This window comes from Saimiri boliviensis, chromosome 5 (assembly GCF_048565385.1).
Source record: "Saimiri boliviensis isolate mSaiBol1 chromosome 5, mSaiBol1.pri, whole genome shotgun sequence".
NCBI lineage: Eukaryota > Metazoa > Chordata > Mammalia > Primates > Cebidae > Saimiri > Saimiri boliviensis.
In genome coordinates, this window is record NC_133453.1 from 219379 (window position 1) to 238137 (window position 18759).

General features: G+C 60.7%; 1 protein-coding gene across 2 annotated transcripts; it reads left to right on the top strand.

The window, feature by feature from the left end:
- Positions 1–1643: 1643 nt before the first annotated feature.
- Positions 1644–10936, top strand: PDCD1 (programmed cell death 1). Of its 2 annotated transcripts, none has more exons than XM_003936784.3 (5): positions 1644–1784; positions 7047–7406; positions 7660–7815; positions 8004–8038; positions 8543–10936. In XM_003936784.3, the coding sequence occupies exons 1-5, from the start codon at positions 1709–1711 to the stop codon at positions 8780–8782; spliced, it is 867 nt and encodes a 288-aa protein (XP_003936833.1). In that variant the 5' UTR covers positions 1644–1708; the 3' UTR covers positions 8783–10936. The 2 variants fall into 2 exon arrangements, with proteins under 2 accessions (XP_003936833.1, XP_074254795.1); XM_074398694.1 differs by having other exon boundaries at positions 8546–10936.
- The last annotated feature ends 7823 nt before the right edge of the window (positions 10937–18759 follow it).

An 18759-nucleotide genomic window follows, 5' to 3' on the forward strand; every position in this document is an offset into this window, starting at 1 on the left:
GCGGAAGCTGGGCTTCTCCCTGTGCCCACCCCTACCCCAAGACACGAGTCCAAGCACTTGCAGGTGGGATTTTGGGGGCAGGGCCTTGGTGGTGACGAGACCCCCTAGGGGTCTGATGGCATCTTCCATCTCCGAGCCCACCTCCTGGGCCCCAGGTCAGCACACACAGGGGCATTCCCAGTCCTCAGAGGACAACTTTGTCCCACACAGCTCAGAACCTGGAGGAAGGCCCGTTCCAACACCGGCGCAGAGACTGGACACCCCTGGGGCCTGGGGGCAGCGGAGTCTGTCCAGAACCTGCTTTCAGGCCAAGGACAGTCGGGGGGAGGAGGTATCCGCTCATCTACTGCCTGGGCGCGGCGAACGGCTGTGGAGGCGCCTACGGACCAACCCTTCTGCAGCGCCCGGGGTACGAGGGTGGGTGTGCCGGGAGACAGTTGCTGGGCCCACCTTAGCTCTCTGGCAGCATCATGGGTGCTGCCAGGCTCCCGAGGGCCCCCAAAAGCCCACCTGGCCAGCCTGGCCGCCCGCCCCCCACCAAGCCACCCACACAGCCTCCTGTCTCTGAGACCCGGGAGTGGCCCTTTGTTCATAAGCGAGAGCTTCCTCGCGCCTCACAGACATCATCTTTGATGCTCTTTTTGCACCGTTTCGGTGTCTTTAATGTTTCCCTTCACAGCCGGGCGAGTGCCTCTCGGAGCCAGGCGGCCTCGCCAGCTGTCAGGCGGTTTCTAGCCTCGCTTCGGTTATTTTAAGCTGATGAGCCTGACGCATCTCGTCACTAATATCAGCAGTTTCATTTCTCCTGTTTTCCATTCACTGTAATGAAATGCTCACGCAGAATGCAAGGAGATGAGCAAGCCATGTCACAGACGCCGGCGTCAGCCAGGCCCAGGCACTGGACCCCCAAACCACCACACCCCGGCACAGGGGGGCTGGAGGGTGGGCTGGGGGTTAGGGGGAGGTCAGCCTCACGGCCAGCACCCTCCCACCAGGCTGTTGGAGGTGTCACTGAGTGGAAAGATCTGGAAATGCGGCCACCGTGTGGGGTCATCCAGAAGGTGGAAGGTGAAGGGGAGTGGTTAGCCGTGGACAGTTGTCACTCAGTGGGGTTACCTGTGCTCCAGAGAGGGGACTGGGCGGAGAAGGCAGAGCCAGACACCTGCCCCCAGCAGGGCAGACCCTATGGGCAGCCCCAGGCTCCCAGAGGCGCTGACTGAATGAGAGTGGGGTCCAGCCTACCCCCCACTGCAGCCCCAGGAACCTGAGCCCAGAGGGGACCCCCCACCTTCCCAGGCAGGAAGGCCTGGCCCCCAGGGAGACGGTGGGGGGTGGGGGAAGGGGAGGTCCTGTGCCCATCCCACAGCCTCAGGAAGGGCAGCTCAGGCTGGTTCTGGAAAGAGGCCACAGTGGTGAGCAGAGACACAGAACGGAGGAGGGGCCTGAGCTGGGGAGACCCTCACGGGGTGGGGGTTGCGGGCCCACCTGCTCCCCATCTCCTCTGTCTCTGTCTCTCTCCCTCCCCCACGCTCCTCTCCCCCTCCCCCAGCACTGCCTCTGTCACTCCCGCCCACATGGAGTGGAGGAAGAGGGGGTGGGAGCAAGGGGCGGGCACTCTCCCTTCGACCTCCCTGGGACAGTTTCCCTTCCGCTCACGTCTGCCTGAGCAGTAGAGGCAGTGGCTGGCGCTGGCTGGGCTGCTCCCGGCATGCAGGTCCCACGGGCGCCCTGGCCGGTCATCTGGGCGGTGCTACAGCTGGGCTGGCGGCAAGGATGGTTCTTAGGTAGGTGGGGTCAGCGGTCAGGTGTCCTGGGGTCAGGGGTCTGGAATGACCTTCCACCCTCAGCCCCTGGCAGGTGGGGGGGGTGCCATGGCGGGCAGTCTAGCTCTGCCCTAACCCAAGCTGCCCCTTGCCCAGGTAACTCCTCCCGGGGCCCAAGTCCCCTCTCTGTTCCTGGGCAGGCAGGACCTCTGTCCTGTCTCAGCCAGTCCTGGGTGCTGCGTGTCTCGGTAAAATGGCAGGTCAGGCTGCCCAGAGCCCCCACCTTGGCCAGGGTGAGTCTATGCGTGGCTCTCCCGGCCCAGGCGGCCTCGATTCTCACTCGAGTTTTCCTAAGGATGGGACCAGCCCCATATGAGACTGATCTTGGCTTTACGACGTCAAGTTTAGATGAACTCATTTTTCTAATTATATCAAAGGGGTACCTGTTTGAGTGAGGACGGTTCCTCTGCCTCCAGGAAACTTCCTGGGTGGGGACGGTGCCCAGCCTGCATCTCTGCCCAGATTCCAGGCCACTCCCAAGCCCTATTCCGGCAGTCCCTGGGAGAGGTCTTGGTCTCATTCTCCCAGATCGAGGAGAAGGGGAGGCTCTTCCTGGGCTGCCGGTCCCCTGGGCCATCTGCGCCCACAACCCACCCCTCAACCGTCTATGCCTGCTGACCCTCTGTGCCCGGCCAGCCTGCACCTGGGGATGCAGAGGCCTGGGGAGGGCAGTTTTCCTCAGGCCCAGCCCAAGGCGGTCCCTCTGGGCCTTGCTGGGCACAGGGCTGTGACGCCAGTGAGAGGACAAGATGAGGGGCCCTGATGCCCCTTGAGGCTCCTGTCCTGGGGGTCCTGCCCCTTCACTGTGGCAGGTGCTGGGGGCTCCCGCCTCAGCCCCTCTCTCAGTGCTGGCTCCTGGGTGCCGGGGCCCTGCCTTTGTACCTAAATGCCACCTCTTCAGGGTGGCCCAGTGGATCTCAGAACTGGAGATGCTGCCGCCAAAACGCACTCCAGCGAGATATTCGTGGGGGGACCAGAGACGTGCGGGGGGCGCTCATCAAGGGGAGGAAGAGCTGAGGCAGGAGGAGGCCAAGCCTCCCCGTGTCGGGGTCTGCAGCCAGCCACTCCTGCTTCAGGTGCCCGCGCGGGTGCAGAGGAGACTCTCAGAGGCGGCAGTCTCTGTTCCCCCACCCCACCCCCCATCACCCTCAGCACAGGGCACTCCGCACGGTGCAGTGGGCATCACTGGAGTCCTGTGTGTCCTGACCCAGACGCAGCCACCCTGGTCGCAGGGTCTTCCTTCCGGGACGCGTCTTTTCCCTCCGGAACGACCCACTGCATTTGCTATTTGGTCACCTCTCCCACCTCAGGAAGGTGTTTTATGAGATTTCCCAAACCCGGTCGCTTGCCGGCCCATATGCGAGCGCAGGAGCGTAAGTAAGAGCCTCTGCTCTGGCGTGGGACCACCGTGAGCGCATCAGAGCCGCACCCCGAGCTCTGGGCCTTTGGCAAGACTTGGCCCCTACTGGCTGCTCCGTGGGCTTCGGGGTTGTAGGTGAGAAGGCCTCCTGGCGACGCTGTGTCCTGAGGATTAAATCAGGTCATTTGTGAAAACCGCCCAGCCCAGCCCGGGACACTTTTTTGTTCATTTCTTTTAGAGACAGGGTCTCGCTCTGTCGCCCAGGCTGGAGTGCCGTGGTGTGATCTCGGCTCACTGCAGCCTCCACCTCCAGGGCTCAAGCCATCCTCCCACCTCAGCCTCTGGAGTAGCAGGGACTGTGGGCATGCACCACCACACCGGGCTAATTTCTTCCACTTTTTGTAGACAGGGGTCTCACTATGTTGCCCAGACTGGTCTCAGACTCCTGGGCTCAAACGATCCTCCCACCTCAGCCTCCCAAAGTGCTGGGATTATAGGCATGAGCCACTGCCCCTGGCCTTTTAAAGACAGATTTTTAAATTATTTTCGACCTACTATTTTGAAAAATATACCAAAAAAGTTTAAAAACACAACAATGAATATCCCTCACCTAGAATGGATAACTGAGAATATTGACACGTGCTTTGGGGACTGGGCGGCTGGAGCCGCACAGACCAAGTGGCTTGGAAACCTCAGGGTCTCCAGGCTGCAGCTTCGAAACACAGCCTGTCCTCTGCCATCAGGGGGCTGGATGTGCTGGGCAGCGCTGCACCGGGTCGGCTCCCCCAGCTCTGAGGGACTCCGCTCAGCCTCTCCTGGCTAGGGGTTTTCTGGCCACCCTCTGGGTTCCGAGTCTTGCAGAATTATCCACCAGGCTCTGCCTTCCTCTCTGCAGGAAACCAGGCGAGCTGGGTCAGCGCCCACAGGGCCCCGTGCCCTCATCTTACCTAGTCCCAGCTGCCATCACCTTGTTCTTCATAAGGCCACCTTCTGAGGTCACGGGGGTTAGCGCCTCCACGGGGAATCTGTAGGGACTCTGTTCAGCCCGCAGCCCCTCTCACGTCCACACACTCACGACTGTGAGAACTCAGAAGACCCACTCCTCGCCCCTGCCAGGCCTTCTAGGGACAAGCTTGTTCTCTTCACCCTGGCACAGCCTGCGGCCAGTTTCCTTGTCTTTAATGGGATAGTCAGAGCTGCTGGGTCTGGTTCCTCCGGCCCAGCCATGGGGCAGGCACGCCTTCCTCCCTGCGCTTCTGGAAAGCGCGGCCTGCCACCGGGTCTCTCTGCGGGACCCAGCACCCCCGCCTCACCACCCATGATGTTCACGGCCTGTACCACACCCCAGGACGGGCTTTCTCCCTCCTGACCTGCACAGGGCACAGCCTTTGCCCATCAACCCACGATCCTACGTGGATCCAAGAGGGATCCATGTACTGGGGAAACAGTGGAATCCCATAGAAACTCCTCAAATCCAACTCGACCCACGACCAGCCAGTGGTCATTTCTGAATACTCCTCTTCTTAGTAGGTTCTACCCGCCAAGGGAGGCCAGGAAGGCTTCCTGGAGGAGGTGGCCAGAGGACTGAGGTGAGGCAGGCCCTGCTAGAAGTCACCACTCTGCCCCCCACACTGGGCCTCTCTGGGAGCCGCTGGGGAAGGCAGGAGAGGGGGCTGCTTGAGCCTGACACGGAGGAAGCTCCCACCCCCCCAGCCAGTTAGTGGGGGCAGGGGAGGCCAAGCGGCCCAGCTGGGCTTGCTCCCCGGGGTGGATTCCAAAATGGGGGGTGTGCAGGACCCTGGTGTTCTGGCTCAAGGCCAGACAGGAAAAACATTGAGCCCGTCGTCAACCAGCATAGACCAAGTCAAGAGCAGGCCTCTCCACCAAGGTGTGCAAATAAATAGACAGCAGTTATGTTTTTAATTAAGGAACGACACACAGTGGTTCAGTGGATGTGGCGGTGTGGACACGCAGCAGCCTTGGCCCTGTTGCCAGCACCTTGCCCTACACTGGGGGGGGTCCCTCAGCGGTGTCTTTGCACTTCCTAACCATGCAGGGTCCCTGCTTACAGGTCCCTCACCTGCCTGCCTGTGCTAACAGACACAGGGCAGCCCTGGCTTGGGAGGCGGAGCCCCTGAGGGGCTGCCTGCTGGGTTGGTGCCAGTGGGTCCCCACTGTATCCCCAGAAACCCAGAGGGTACAGGACTTCCCTGCTCTGTGCTCCACCCAGGTCCAGCCTGGCCCCCGTGACAGCTGCAGCCACCCCGCCCCAGGCTGCCTCCCAGGAGCCTGCTTGGCCCTGACGCTGGGGGCCCATCTTCCTCCATTCAGGCAGGTCTCCCAGTGTCGCACGGGTGTCCCCACTGTGGTCCCGCTGCCCTGGCCTGGCTGCCCGCTGGCCCTGGGAGTCACACTGCCCCGTAGCCCGCCTTGGTCAAAACCCACTCCAGATAGGCTGGGAGATGCCCGGGTCTGCCCTGCCTCCGTCTGCAGAGGGCGTCCCCTGGTCAGCCGGCGGACAAGGGGCAGTCTCAGGTCTCAGAGAGTGGGGCTCACCTCAGCAGCCCCAGTGCAGCCAGCCCTGCCCCTGCCACCTCTGGGCACGCCACCAGGATGCTGGGGGACAGGCACACAGGTGGAGGAGGCAAGTGCTGGGCAGCCAGGAGGCTGTGGGCACAGAGGGAACGGGGACACTCGGGGTCATTTCAGATACCTTGCGCATCCCCCGGGAGGTACCCAGTGGGGTGAGCACTAGGAGTCGGTCCAGGCACAGCCCCACTGACCTCTGGTGTCCAGTCAGCAGGTCCTGGGCAGCGGCCTCTTGTCCTCCTCTGAGCTGATTGCTCCCTGGGTTATCACCACCACCCGCCTTGGAATCCACCTGACTGCAGCCATGGCAACCAGGGGGGCCCCCATGCAGGCCCAGGACAGAGCTGAGGCTGAGTGACATCCCCCGGGTCTGACAGTGCAGGGCTGGCGCCTTATTTGGGGAAGCCTGTGGCATGGGACATGTGGGTGGGCAGGCAGGGAAAACCACCTGCTGTGTGGCAGCTCGGGCCTGGGTCGTAAGCCTGTGCGACGCCCCCGCCTCCCCCGCCTGCAGAAGACCTGCAGCCCCCCGGCGGCAGCCTGGGTCTACCAGGCCCTGGCCCTGGCCCTGGCAGGCAAATGTTTCAGCAGGTTCTTGTCTTAGGAAGCCCAGGGTTGGGGGGCCCACGTCTGTCCACATAGGAGGCAATGGCTCATTTGGTTTCTGAAGCATCTTTGCTGTGAGCTCCAGTCCCCACGGTCTTGCTGGAAAATGTGAAGGTCCCACCGCCCATTGGCCAGGGCAGCCGTGTCCACACCACGTGGTCTCTGGGAGCTGGGTGTGGCTCCCAGCTCTGAGCTTGTCCCGGAAACAGGGTAAAGACTGACGAGGGGCCGCACTTCTCCAAGGGCTGGGGTCTCCATGGCAGCACCCCACCCACCCGGCCCAGTCACACTCCCCTGTGCCAGAGCAGTGCAGACGGGACCAGGCCAGGATGCCCAAGGGTCATGGGCCAGGGATGGGTAGCCCCCGAACAGCCCTCTCTGGGCACTGGCTTCAACAGGGAAGGGGGTGAAGGCTCTTAGTAGGAAACCAGGGGGATCTAGGTCAGAGCCAGGCACAGGGCGGAAGCCCCGCCTTAAGTAGAAGGAAGAGGCCCTGCCGTGCATTCGAGCAGCCGTACCCGGGCAGCAGAGGCCCTGAGAGACTCACCGAGGACCCTCCGGCTGGGGTGGCCCCTCCAGAGCGCTTACTGCCCAAAGAGGGTGGGCGGGTGGCCGAGGGTGCCTTGCAGGGCCGCCCAGCCCCTTCCTGACCTCTCTCCATCCCTCAGACTCCCAGGACAGGCCCTGGAACCCCCCCGCCTTCTCCCCAGCCCTGCTCACGGTGGCCGAGGGGGACAACGCCACCTTCACCTGCAGCTTCTCCAACACGTCGGGCAGCTTCGTGCTGAACTGGTACCGCATGAGCCCCAGCAACCAGACGGACAAGCTGGCCGCCTTCCCCGAAGACCGCAGCCAGCCCGGCCACGACCGCCGCTTCCGAGTCACGCAACTGCCCAACGGGCGAGACTTCCGTATGAGCGTGATCGGGGCCCGGCGTGATGACAGCGGCACCTACCTCTGCGGCGCCATCTCCCTGGCCCCCACGGCGCAGATCAAAGAGAGCCCAAGAGCAGAGCTCAGGGTGACAGGTGCAGCCCAGGAGGCCCTGGGCCGGGGCGGGCCGGGGTGGGTGCCCCTCCTGCGCAGGAACGTGAGCCCAAAGGCGGTAGGGCAGGGACCCCCACAGCTCCAGGGCAGGGCTCCGTCCCACACCCAGGGAACGGTGACTGGCATCCTGTCCTCTCACTCTGGAAGCACCCCACCCCTCTAGTCTGCCCAAACCCTGCCCCTGACCCTCCAACCTAACCCCCGTCCTAACCCCTGACCTTTGTGCCCTTCCAGAGAGAAACCCAGATGTGCCCACAGCCCACCCCAGCCCCTCACCCAGGCCAGCCGGCCAGTTCCAAGGCCTGATGGTCGGCATCGTGGTGGGCCTGCTGGCCAGCCTGGTGCTGCTGGCCTGGGTCCTGGTCGCCATCTGCCCCCGGGCTGCACAAGGTAACGTTACCCCAGGCCCTCAGCCTGCTCCCCCAACCCTGCTGGCAGCCTTCCCTCTGGCCTCCCCTCCCTCCACCCTTCCTCTCCTCCCCACCGGTGATGAAGGCCTTTGAGCTAAGACCCCCAACCCTCCCCCGAGGAGTGCTGCTGAGGGTCTGCATGGTGATCCCAAGTGTGTTTGTCTTCAGGAGCCATGGGAGTCCAGCGCACCGACCAGCCCCTGGTGAGTGTCTCCTTGTGCCCTCCTTCCCAGGTGGGCAGAGGTGGAAGCACATGGCCTGCAGGTCTCGCAAGCCATTGGGGCCAGGACCCCACCTCCCCGCCCCGGCAGCAACCTCAATCCCTAAAGCTACGACCTGGGGCCCCAGCCCGCTTACAGTCTCCGGGGCTGGGGCTGAATGGCTCATGCACATGGCCGCCTGTGAGGGCGTGGGGTGGGCTCGGTCACTTCCTACCTTACGATGGAGAGAGGAGAGCTGGAAAAGTCACATTTTGGAATCCTAAATCTACAAGAATGCCAGGGAAATTTTAGAAGGGGACATCGAGCCAGAGAGGAGGGGTGGCGTCCCCAGGTCACACAGAGGGCAGTGATGGGACAGCCCGGGGCAAGCGGCCCTCTGTGAGGGGCCTAGGCTCGGTAACCGCACTGCAGCCAGGCTGTGGAGCCGCAGGCCTCCTTCCTGGGGTGGGCCATGGGGGCTGACTCCCCTTCCCTCTCTCCCGAAAGAAGGAGGACCCCTCAGCCGTGCCCGTGTTCTCCGTGGACTATGGGGAACTGGACTTCCAGTGGCGAGAGAAGACCTCGGAGCCCCCCGCGCCCTGTGTCCCTGAGCAGACGGAGTACGCCACCATCGTGTTCTCCAGTGGACTGGGCGCCTCGTCCTCGGCCCGCAGGGGCTCAGCCGAAGACCCTCGGAGTCCCCGGCCGCTGAGGCCAGAGGACGGACACTGCTCTTGGCCCCTCTGACGGGCTTCCTTGGCCACCAACATCCTGCAGACCCTCCACCGCGGGCCTAGGCTCAGCTCCTTCCCTCAGGAGGCACAGGCAGCGTGCAGGGCGGTGCAGGCCACCCAGGGGCTGAGCTGCCTGGGGGTGACGGGGGTGCTGTCCTGCACCTCCGCCAGCCCTGCCAGGCACAGCCCCACTGCAGGACTCATGTCTGGATGCCCACAGTGAGCCCAGGCAGCCGCTGTCACCGTCCCCCACAGGGAGGGCCGGATGCCTGGACAGGGCTGCCTGTGTCCGGCTCCCTGAACCTCACTGCTGCTGCTGCTGCCGCCGCCGCGGCCTGGGGTTCAAGACGCCGTGGCCCTGCCTGCCGCCCCCGGAGCCCCTTGCCTGAACTTGGGGGCCTGGTTGAAGACTGCCTTGGACCAGCCAAGGTGTCCCTGGTGGGGGCATCCCAAGACGCCCTGGACACAGGGCCCAAGACTGGGCACAGGGTGGAAGGTGTGTGGGGCTGGGGACTCCCTGGGAGCCAGCTGCTCTCCCAGGTCTAGAGAAGTTTCATGGAAAGCTCCAAGAGCTCCTGGCTGTGATGGGGGGGCAGGAACCCCCTCCACCTTACACGTGCCCAGGCAGCGCCTCAGGCCTTTTGTGGGGCAGGGAAACTGAGGCAGTAAGAGGCCAGGCAGAACTGGAAGCCATTTAGGCCCAGCCAGCGCTCTGGCGCCCCCGCCACACCATCCCAGCCCCTCTTACCACTCAGGTAAGGGACACCCTAGGCTACCTTGGTCGGGGGCAGGGCTGGGGCTGACTAGCCCTTCCTAGCTGTGGCAACCTCTGTGGTTTGGGGGAACTGGTGCAGGCACCCAGGGCCCCCCATTCACCCACACTGGGGGTTCTCCTTGGCACCCAGCGCCCCTCATTTGCCCACACTGGGGGTTAGCTTAAGCACCCATTCACACGACTATTTAAAGGCGTTTGGCCGGGCTCCCACCAGGGCCTGGGGGGGAAGGTACAGGCGACCCCCTGGGCCGAGCACCGCGCTGTGGCCTGGCCACCCCTCCCATCCACACACTGCACCCCACTCCTGGGGCAGGGCCACCAGCATCCAGGAGGCCAGTGGGCACTTGGGATGAGGGACCCCCTTCCGTGTGGTTCTATTATAATTATAATTAAATATGAGCGCATGCTAAGGAGCTCTGTCCTGTCGGGCGGCTCTGGGGGCAGTGGCAGGAGGGAAGGAGGTCTCCAGGGAGAAGCAGGGCTGCGGCCAGGCCGAGGCTGCAGGTGGAAGGTGCTGGCCACTTCCTGGAGCGGGTCAGGCCTTTCCTTCACGGTCCCAGAAACACACAGGCCCTCCCAGCCCTGCTTGCCCCACTCACACATGCAGCCCTCCAGTGAGAAGTGCCTACAACTTCTCAGGGCGGGGGCACCATCCTCCCCACGTCCAAGCCTTTTGGGGGTCCCATGGCCCCTGCCCCCAGGCCTCCTGGCCAGGCACAGGCGTCCCTAAGTGGCTGTGCCTGTGTCTGCCTGGCTCCAGCCTCCCCACCCCCATGTCCCCTTGCCCGCCAGTCCCTACAGGCAGGGGTGGTGCCTTCTGCCAGGGCTCCCACATCGGGATGGGAGGACTCCCCCGGGCTATGAGGGAGGGGCCCAGAGGCTTTGGGCAGGACTCAGCATCTGCGGGTCCCTCCCCAAGTACACGGGGCGGGGTGGGGGGGGTCGTCAGGGGAGGCAGGACCACGCCTGCTTGAGCCCTATCACCTTGCTGGGGTCCTTGGCTGCTGGCAGCAGGGACAGTGCAGAGAAGGGAGCCCTGCCAGGCCCTCGGGCAGCACAGCCACCCACCCACTGCCCCTCCCAGGGGCTCATTCTGTGCTTGCCTCCCTGAAGCCCGGTCCTGGAGGGGGCGAGGCTGCCATGCCTGTGCTGGGGATGCTATGGGAACTCAAAGCAAGGCCTCGGAGGGAAAGCGGCCCGGGCTCTTTGCAGAAGATGCGGCTGGGCCTGCAGAACCCGCTCTGGAAATGCGGGAAGCCTGTGCAGAGGCTGAACTCCAGGCACCCGGACCCCTGGCCCCGAGGTTTCGACACTGCACACATTCAGGTTCTTCCTCTGCAATTTGTAAATTTAACACCATCCCAATAAAAAACCACATTTCTGAAACTATAATGGTCATAGGGAAAAATTAACAAGCAAGTAACAGCCAAAAGAAACCATGAAAAGAAAGTGAAAAGGGATCAGCTTTATGAGCTCCAGGGAAACTGACTGTAATGCGAGCAGGTGGGATTAGCATGAGAAGAGACAGAACAGGCCCAGTCCCTGCGACCCAAATCAGAGCGGGGAAAGAGGCTTTTTAACCAGCTGCACAGGGACAGGGGTAGCCATTTGGAAAAGTATTAAGTTAGACTCCTGTACACATGCCAAATGCAGCAGAGAGAGAAGCATAAAAAACCCTACGAGAAACAAGAAACGGTGAGTGCATTCTTACAGTGTGGGAGGAGACGGGATTCCCAAAAATAAAGGACAACCATCAGGGAGGAATGAAAGAAGAGATTGAGACACTGAACTCTGTATATGGGAAACAAAAAACTTTAGCTTGGCAAAAAAGATCATAAACCAACTGAGGGAGAATATTTGCACCATCACAAAAGAATATGCCAGCAGGCACACCTCTAGACGGAGAAAATGAGGTGAGCTTGCTTCCGTGGGCACGCCGCAACACGTGCAGACATATGTGTGCATGCGAGTTTGCATGTGTGCATACACGAGGTATTGCGTGCAGGTGTCTATACATACGTGCGCATACGTGCCTTACATACATGTGGCAGTGCCGTGTACATACATACGCCCCCAAAATAGTGAAAGGGTGTTCAGTTTCTCTCAATAACAAAAACACAAGTTAAAACTGCGCCCAGCAGGCTGGTAGAGCTCCGACACCGAGCGACTGCTGGCGAGGCTGCAGGGAGCAGGAGTGGGGCTGGCGGAAAGCCAAGCGGGATCCCGCGGGCGCCGTCTGGCAGGCAGCGGGCACTGGCCCCGTGCCCTGTCAACACCCGAGCCCCCGCAGAAACACTTCCCAGGGGTCACCGGCCAAGCTGCGCCATGGCAGAGCACACGGCGGGGGGTGGGGGTGGCTCACGGCGCTGGCCCGGCAGTCGCGAAACCGCCCAGGGCTGGGGCCGCAAGAGCAGGGCGGTGGCTCAGGGCTCCCCACCGAGGGTCAGGTCGCCGGAGACCATGAGGGGACGCCGCGCGGGGCAGGGCAACTCGCTGTCCCCAAAGGCAGGGCATCGTGAAAATGACACGGGAGCCATCTGAGCATCAAAAAATGCCACATGACAGTTAAAAACTTAACCAACGCCGGGCGCGCGGCCGGTCATCCCAGCACTCGGGGAGGCCGAGGGGAGGGTCGCTTGAGCGCAGGAGTTCGAGACCAGCCTGGGCAGCAAACGGAGGCCCTGCCTCCGGAGAGAAGTTTAAAAAGCATCCAGGTGCAGCCCGGGCTCCTCGGGAGGCCGAGGGGAGGGTCCCTGGAGCCCAGGGTCGTGGCCGCAGCGAGACACGGAGGCGCCGCCGCCCCCAGCCCCGGCGTCGGACGAGACCCGGTCTCAGAAAGGAAACGGCGGAACCGACCGACACACCCGAGTCCGCTTAGGAGACAGGAGCTCAGATCGATGCTGGAGCGGGCGGGAGGGAGGAGGCGGTGCGGCCCCGGGCCGGGCGCGCTCCATGGCGGCCGCGGAGACCACGCGGCGCCGTCGGCGCTGCGCCCCCCGCCTTCCCGTCAGGCCGCCCAGCGCCGCGCACTCACTTTTTCCGTCCCCGGCGCCCGCCGCGTCGCAGCCGGCTGCGCTCCCGCCACCCACGCGCCCCGGGCGGGTCGTCCCCGCCTCGCAGGCACCGCCGCGGCCTCAGGAGCGCCCGGGGGTGGCCGGCTCGGGGCTCCCCGGACAGTCGTGGCGTGGGCGCGGGGGCGGGGCGCGGGGGGCTCGGCGCTTGGAAGGGGCGGCCCGACCCCCGCCTCGGCCCCCGGAGCCTGGCCCGCGCCCCGCCCCCGCAGCCCGCGCGCTCTTCCCGCGCCCCCCGGCCCCGCAGCGCCCCCCACCGCGCCCGGCAGCGCCGCCCCGGCTCTCCCCGCTCACCCCGTCCGGGTCTGCGCTGGGACGCAGGTCCTGCAGGCCGCGTGGATGGAGCGCAGGCTCCAGGGGACCGGGCGGGGCTCAGGGCAGGGCTCCCAGCCGGTGCTCCTCGGGCGACCTGATTGCGGCGCCAAGGCCCCGGGGGCTGCGCGGTGAGTCCTGGAGGCCTCAGCCCTCCTGGGTCAGGACTCCAGCGTGGACCAACCTCACTTTGCGTCTGGGTGAGGCTCCTGAGTTTCCGGAGAGTTCAGGATGTGGCGGGTCCTCCAGAGGGTGACCGAGGCCGTGTGATCACACAGTCGCCGTGGCCCCCTCAGCTGTGGCACAGTCGCGCCCCTTCTGTTTTCTCCTCATACCTCTGACCCCGGTCAGGCTGCCCCACCCGCCAGTCGGGGGCCCCTGTGTTCGTCCAGGGGTGTGGCCCGAGGGGACGCTGCTGGGGCGCTGGCCGGCGCTGTGAGAGAGCAGGACGCCTGCCCGGGGCACGGGGCACCATCGTCCACCCACTGCTTGGCCACAGAATCCAAGGTTGGTTCGAGGTCTTAAGTTTATCTCAATTTAAACTACAAAACCCAATTATTACGTACATGGAATAGTTCTTAGCCTTAAAAAGATGGACGTTTGTGCACCACACCGACAGCAGCACAATTCACAACGGCGGCCCGTGTCCACTGCAGGGTAGGATCACTCAGCCTTAGGCAGAAGGGGTTCCCACACCCGCCGCAGGGTGGAGGAGCCTCGAGGACGCCACGCCGAGGCACGCAGCCACAAAAGGACGGACACCGTGTGACTCCACGCACACGGTTTCCCAGAATGGCCAGTTCACAGGCAGAGAAAGCAGACGGTGGGGGTCGGGGCCAGCCGGGGGAGCCAGTGGGAAGTGAGAGTTTAATGGTGACACTTTCCGTTTTGGAAGAGAAAAAGTTTCCATTTCTGGGCTGAGAGGTCGGCCGCTGAACCGCAGAGGCCGGGTGCGGAGGGTGGGCCTCGACCACTGCCTGGCCTGTACAGGCTGCCCCAGGAGCAGGGGCAGGGGCAGGAGGGCCGGGTATGAGCTCACGGCCCATGACAGCCGGCAGCCTCCAGCCTCACTGATGGACAGAAGGGGAAACTGAGGCCGGGGAGGCGTACCTGTAGTAGTGAGGGGTCTCCGGAGAAATAGAACCAATAGGCCGGGTGTGGCGGCTCACGCCTGTAATCCCAGCACCTTGGGAACCCGAGACGAGCAGGTCACCTGACTTCAGGAATTCGAGACCAGCCAGGCCAGCATGGTGAAACCCTGTCTCTACTAAAAATAGAAACATTTTTAGTAGGGGCCAGGCTGGTCTCAAACTCCTGACTCCCACCCGCCTGGGCCTCCCACAGTGCTTGGTTGATAGGCGTAAGCCACCACACTAGGCCTTGGTTTTGTTTTGTTTTGTTTTGCAGATGCCAGCTATTAAGGACACCCCCTCAAATATGGTAGTGGAGACTTCCTATTGCATGGAGCCTAATAGAAGCATGTTTTCTGGCAAAGAAAAGGGAAATTAGCAAGCATGGAAGGGGAGGTTAGGATCCTGCTGTTTAGCCAAGAAGCTCATGCTCACCTGCTCTGCACCCAGGACTGGGAAATGCCATGGGGCACCCATCACATTGGAAAAACAGTAAAGGCCAGGCACAGTGGCTCACACCTGTAATCCCAGCACTGTGGGAGGCCGAGGTGGGCAAATCACCTGAGGTCAGGAGTTCGAGACCAGCCTGACCAACATGGAGAAACCCTGTCTCTATTAAAAATAAAAAATTAACCGGGCGTGGTGGCGCACCCCTGTAGTCCCAGCTGCTTGGGAGGCTGAGCCAGGAGAATTGCTTGAACCTGGGAGGCGAAGGTTGCGGTGAGCCGAGATCGTGCCATTGCACTCCAGCCTGGGCAACAAGAATGAAGCTCCATCTCAAAAAAAAGGAAAGTCAAAAGGCAGATAATGTGAAGGGAAAGAGGCCTTCCCATGCAGCCCTGATGGGACGGGGTGGCTGTTTCCTATGAGAAAGAATTCCCTAGTAAAATTAAAATGATAGTCACCCACATCTGGGAATCTATCCTACAGAAATCAAAATTCTAATTTGTCAGGACCTATGTTCAAGAATATTTACTGTAAGCTATTTTTGTAATAGTAAGGGAAAAAAAAACTAGAAACGATCTGAATTCCCCTCGATAAGAAAATATGGACTAAATGATAGCACATCTATACTATAGGGCACATCATGCAAGTTTTTGGCTAATGTTTTCTATGTGGTAAAATACACATAACATAAAATACACCCTTAACCATTTTTAAGTGGCTGGTTCAATGGTGTTAAACTAACTCCCAATGTTGGGCCACGATCACCACCATCCATCTTCAGAACTTTCTATCTTGAAGAACTGAAGCTCTGCCTTCATTAAACACACCACTCCGCCTCCCCAGCTTCTGGCAGCCACCATTCTAATTTCTGTCTCTAGGAATTTGACCCCTCCAGGGACCACATCTGAGTAGAATCATAAGATATTCGCCTTTTGTGACTGGCCTATTTCACTCAGCGTAACATCCTCAGGGGTCCATCCATGTCATCATAACTGTCGGAATCCCTTTCTTCCTAAGACAGAATCAGGTTCCCTTGTATGGACGGACCACGTTTGTTCATTTATCCGTCAATGGACACTTCAGCTCCTTCCGCAATTTAGCTATCGTGAATAACGCTGCCATGAACCTGGGTGCACACAAATCTCTGAGACCTTGCCTTCAGTTCTGCTGGGTAACTGCTGGCTCATACAGAAATTCCATCTGTAAGTTTCTGAGAAATGAGCTGGCTACTGTTTTCCACAGCAGCTGCACCATCCACACTCCCCCCAGCAGCTCTCACGCTAGTATTAAGAAGAATGAAGCCTGGCACGGCAGCTCACGCCTGTAATCCCAGCACTTTAGGAGGCCGAGGCAGGTGGATCACCTGAGGTCAGGAGTTCGAGACCAGCCTGGCCAACATGGTGAAACCCTGTCTCTACCAAAAATACAAAAATTAGCCAAGCGTGGTGGTGAATGCCTGTAACTCCAGCTACTCCGGAGGCTGAGGCAGGAGAATCACTTGAGCTGGGAGACAGAGGCTGTGGTGAGCCGAGATCCAGCCACTGCACTCCAGCCTGGGGACAGAGCTTGAAAGATGATGCTGTCTTTGGTCAAGCTCCGGGGTGACAGTTGCAGTGGGAAGTCAGCTCGGGACTCCTCAGGAGCAACACCTCAAGGAGCAAGAACAGCTGAGCATGAGGGGTCAGGCACAAGTGTCTGGAGACACCACTGGGGGCCGAAGCCTTGGCCTGCAGGGGCGGCATCACTGCACAGTGATAGCAGCTAACGGTCCCACTGTGGGAGAAACGGGAGACACACACACACGTTTTTACATTTCACTTGCGTGCGTTTGGGGAAAGCTGTGGAGCGTTACCCCAGGGACAGAATGGGGTGGGAGGACACTCTGGTTTGAGCAAATGAAGCAAGTGTTTGGGGCCATCGTAACCTTCTTAGTCACATGAAATGGAAACGGCTGTGAGATCGTCTCTACCCAGTGAGCAACAGAGGACTTGCTGGGCCTTGATCTCCGCATCTGGAAGATAGAAATGTTCTCCACCCCACAGGCTTTATTTCAGATTAAATGAGTGACGCACATGAAGCCCAGGGCCTTCGCGAGCCTTCTGCAAACGCCCAAGCGCTTCCTGCTCTCCCCTCTGCACACACACAGCACGGGCAGAAAGTTAAACGAGAACGTTGTGGAGAAGAACAGAAAGGGAGAGACACAGGGAGACAGAGACACAGAGATAGTCTCAGAGACAGAGAGTCAGAGAGACAGAGACAGAGAGAGATGCATAGAGAGACAGAGTCAGAGACAGAGAGACAGAGATGCAGAGAGTCAGAGACACAGAGATTCAGACAGAGAGACAGAGAGAGTTAGAGACACAGAGAGAGACAGACTCAGAGACACAGAGTCAGAGACACAGAGACAGAGACAGAGTCAGAGACACAGAGAGAGACAGACTCAGAGACACAGAGAGTCAGAGACACAGAGTCAGAGACAGAGAGAGTCAGAGACACAGAGACAGACTCAGAGACAGACAAGGGTAGAGAAAGGGTGGAGAGGGAGAGAGGGAGCAAGAGAGTAACTCCCAGCAAGGAGAGAATTGGTGAACTGGGAAAAAAAAAAAACAACCAGAATGTAGCACAGACAGGAACAGGAGGAGAGGGCTCAGCAGAGTGCCATGCGGACAGTTAAGAGGCCGGATGCCCAGGTCCTGGAGCCCAGAAGGCGGGAACAGCGCAGGGCCCTGGTGTCCACACAGCTGTTTCCCGAGGCTGCGTAGCAAATCACACAGACCTGGAGCTTGAAACGACACAAACACGTCCACAGTGGTTCTGGAGACCCGGGGTAGGTCATGGCCTCCCTGGGCCAACATCAGAGGGTCCACGGGGCTGGTTCCTCTGCAGGCTGTGGGGACATTACTTCCCGCCTCTTCCAGCTTCCAAAGGCCACCAGCTCCTCAGCTGTGGCCCCTCCTCCATCTTCAAACCCAGCCCCAAGGTGTCTTCTCTCCTCTCCCAGCCTCTGTCCCCTCCAATAAGGACCCTTGTGAGACCTTGGGCCCACCCAATGACCAGGGTGACCTCCCACCTCAAGACCCCAGCTGGCCCCCTCGGTGCAGCCCTTCAACATGAGGTCACCACGCTGCAGCCCCCGAGTGAGGACACAGATGGCTTCTGGGCCTCGTTTGGCCTGTCAGACATCAGAGCTGTTTAACGTCTTCCTGGAAGCCCTTACCAGCCCAGTAAGCCAGGACAAGAGCCAAAAGGCTGAGGGTTAGGAAGGAGCCACCTAGACATCCTGACCTCACGACAGAGCCCTGCCTCTGCCCTGGTACCATGTTCCCAGCCGTTCCTGAGCCATGGCCTGGCCCGGCCTGGGGACAGCAGCAGGCGTCACCCCACACCCTGCCATGAAGGAGCACCTGAGGCTAGGCGATTCCTAAAGAAGTTTAAACGGCTCCGGTTCTGCAGGCTAGACAGGAAGCGTGGTCTGGCATTGGCTCTGCTTCTGGCGAGGCAGACAGAGCGGGAAGATCCCATAAACCCCGAGGCAGGAGCAAAAAGCCTCAGCCTATTTCCATATAAATAATGAAGAACGTAACCAGAAATAAAACCTTAGTCGTTATTAGCTATTCGTATGTGACCTTAGTTATTCATAGGTGATCTTAATTCTTTTTTTTTTTTTTTTAATCTTAATTCTTTTAGTAATGCCTCTCAGGCCGGAAGTGTGAACCTGGGGTGACACTGTGAGATGAATGACCCTGAGGCAAGATGTTCTCAGCCCCCTGTCACACCCGCAGAAGGGCTTCTGGAGGGCGCCTCGGCTGTGGAAAGCACCCCAAAGCTGTTTAGCCAGCTGGGGGAGGAGAGGTCCAAGATGACCGGGACATCGCCTTCCTGGGGAGGTCAGGAGAAAACGCCGCTCCTCCAAGCTCTTGTGGTCGGCCTGACGGCTGTCAGGAGGCCCGCAGACATCCGGGGGCTTAACTGTCCCTATGTGAGGCTGTGCGTGAGCGGTCACGTTCCACGTCCACTCTCACGTTCTGCTTCTGCACCTGGTTCCTTTTTTCTTAGAAGAGAAAATCGGTTATAGTAATACAAATCTCAGTGTTTTAGTTCTTTCTCGGTAAGATGGAAAAGGTGCTGATGCGTGATGCTCCTTACCTCACTTCGGGTGCCAGAAATTCCTGAGCCCCTACCTGAATGACGCGTGATGCACCTGACACTACCACTGCCACGCCCCATCCACCTGCCCCCAGTCTCCGACCACCGA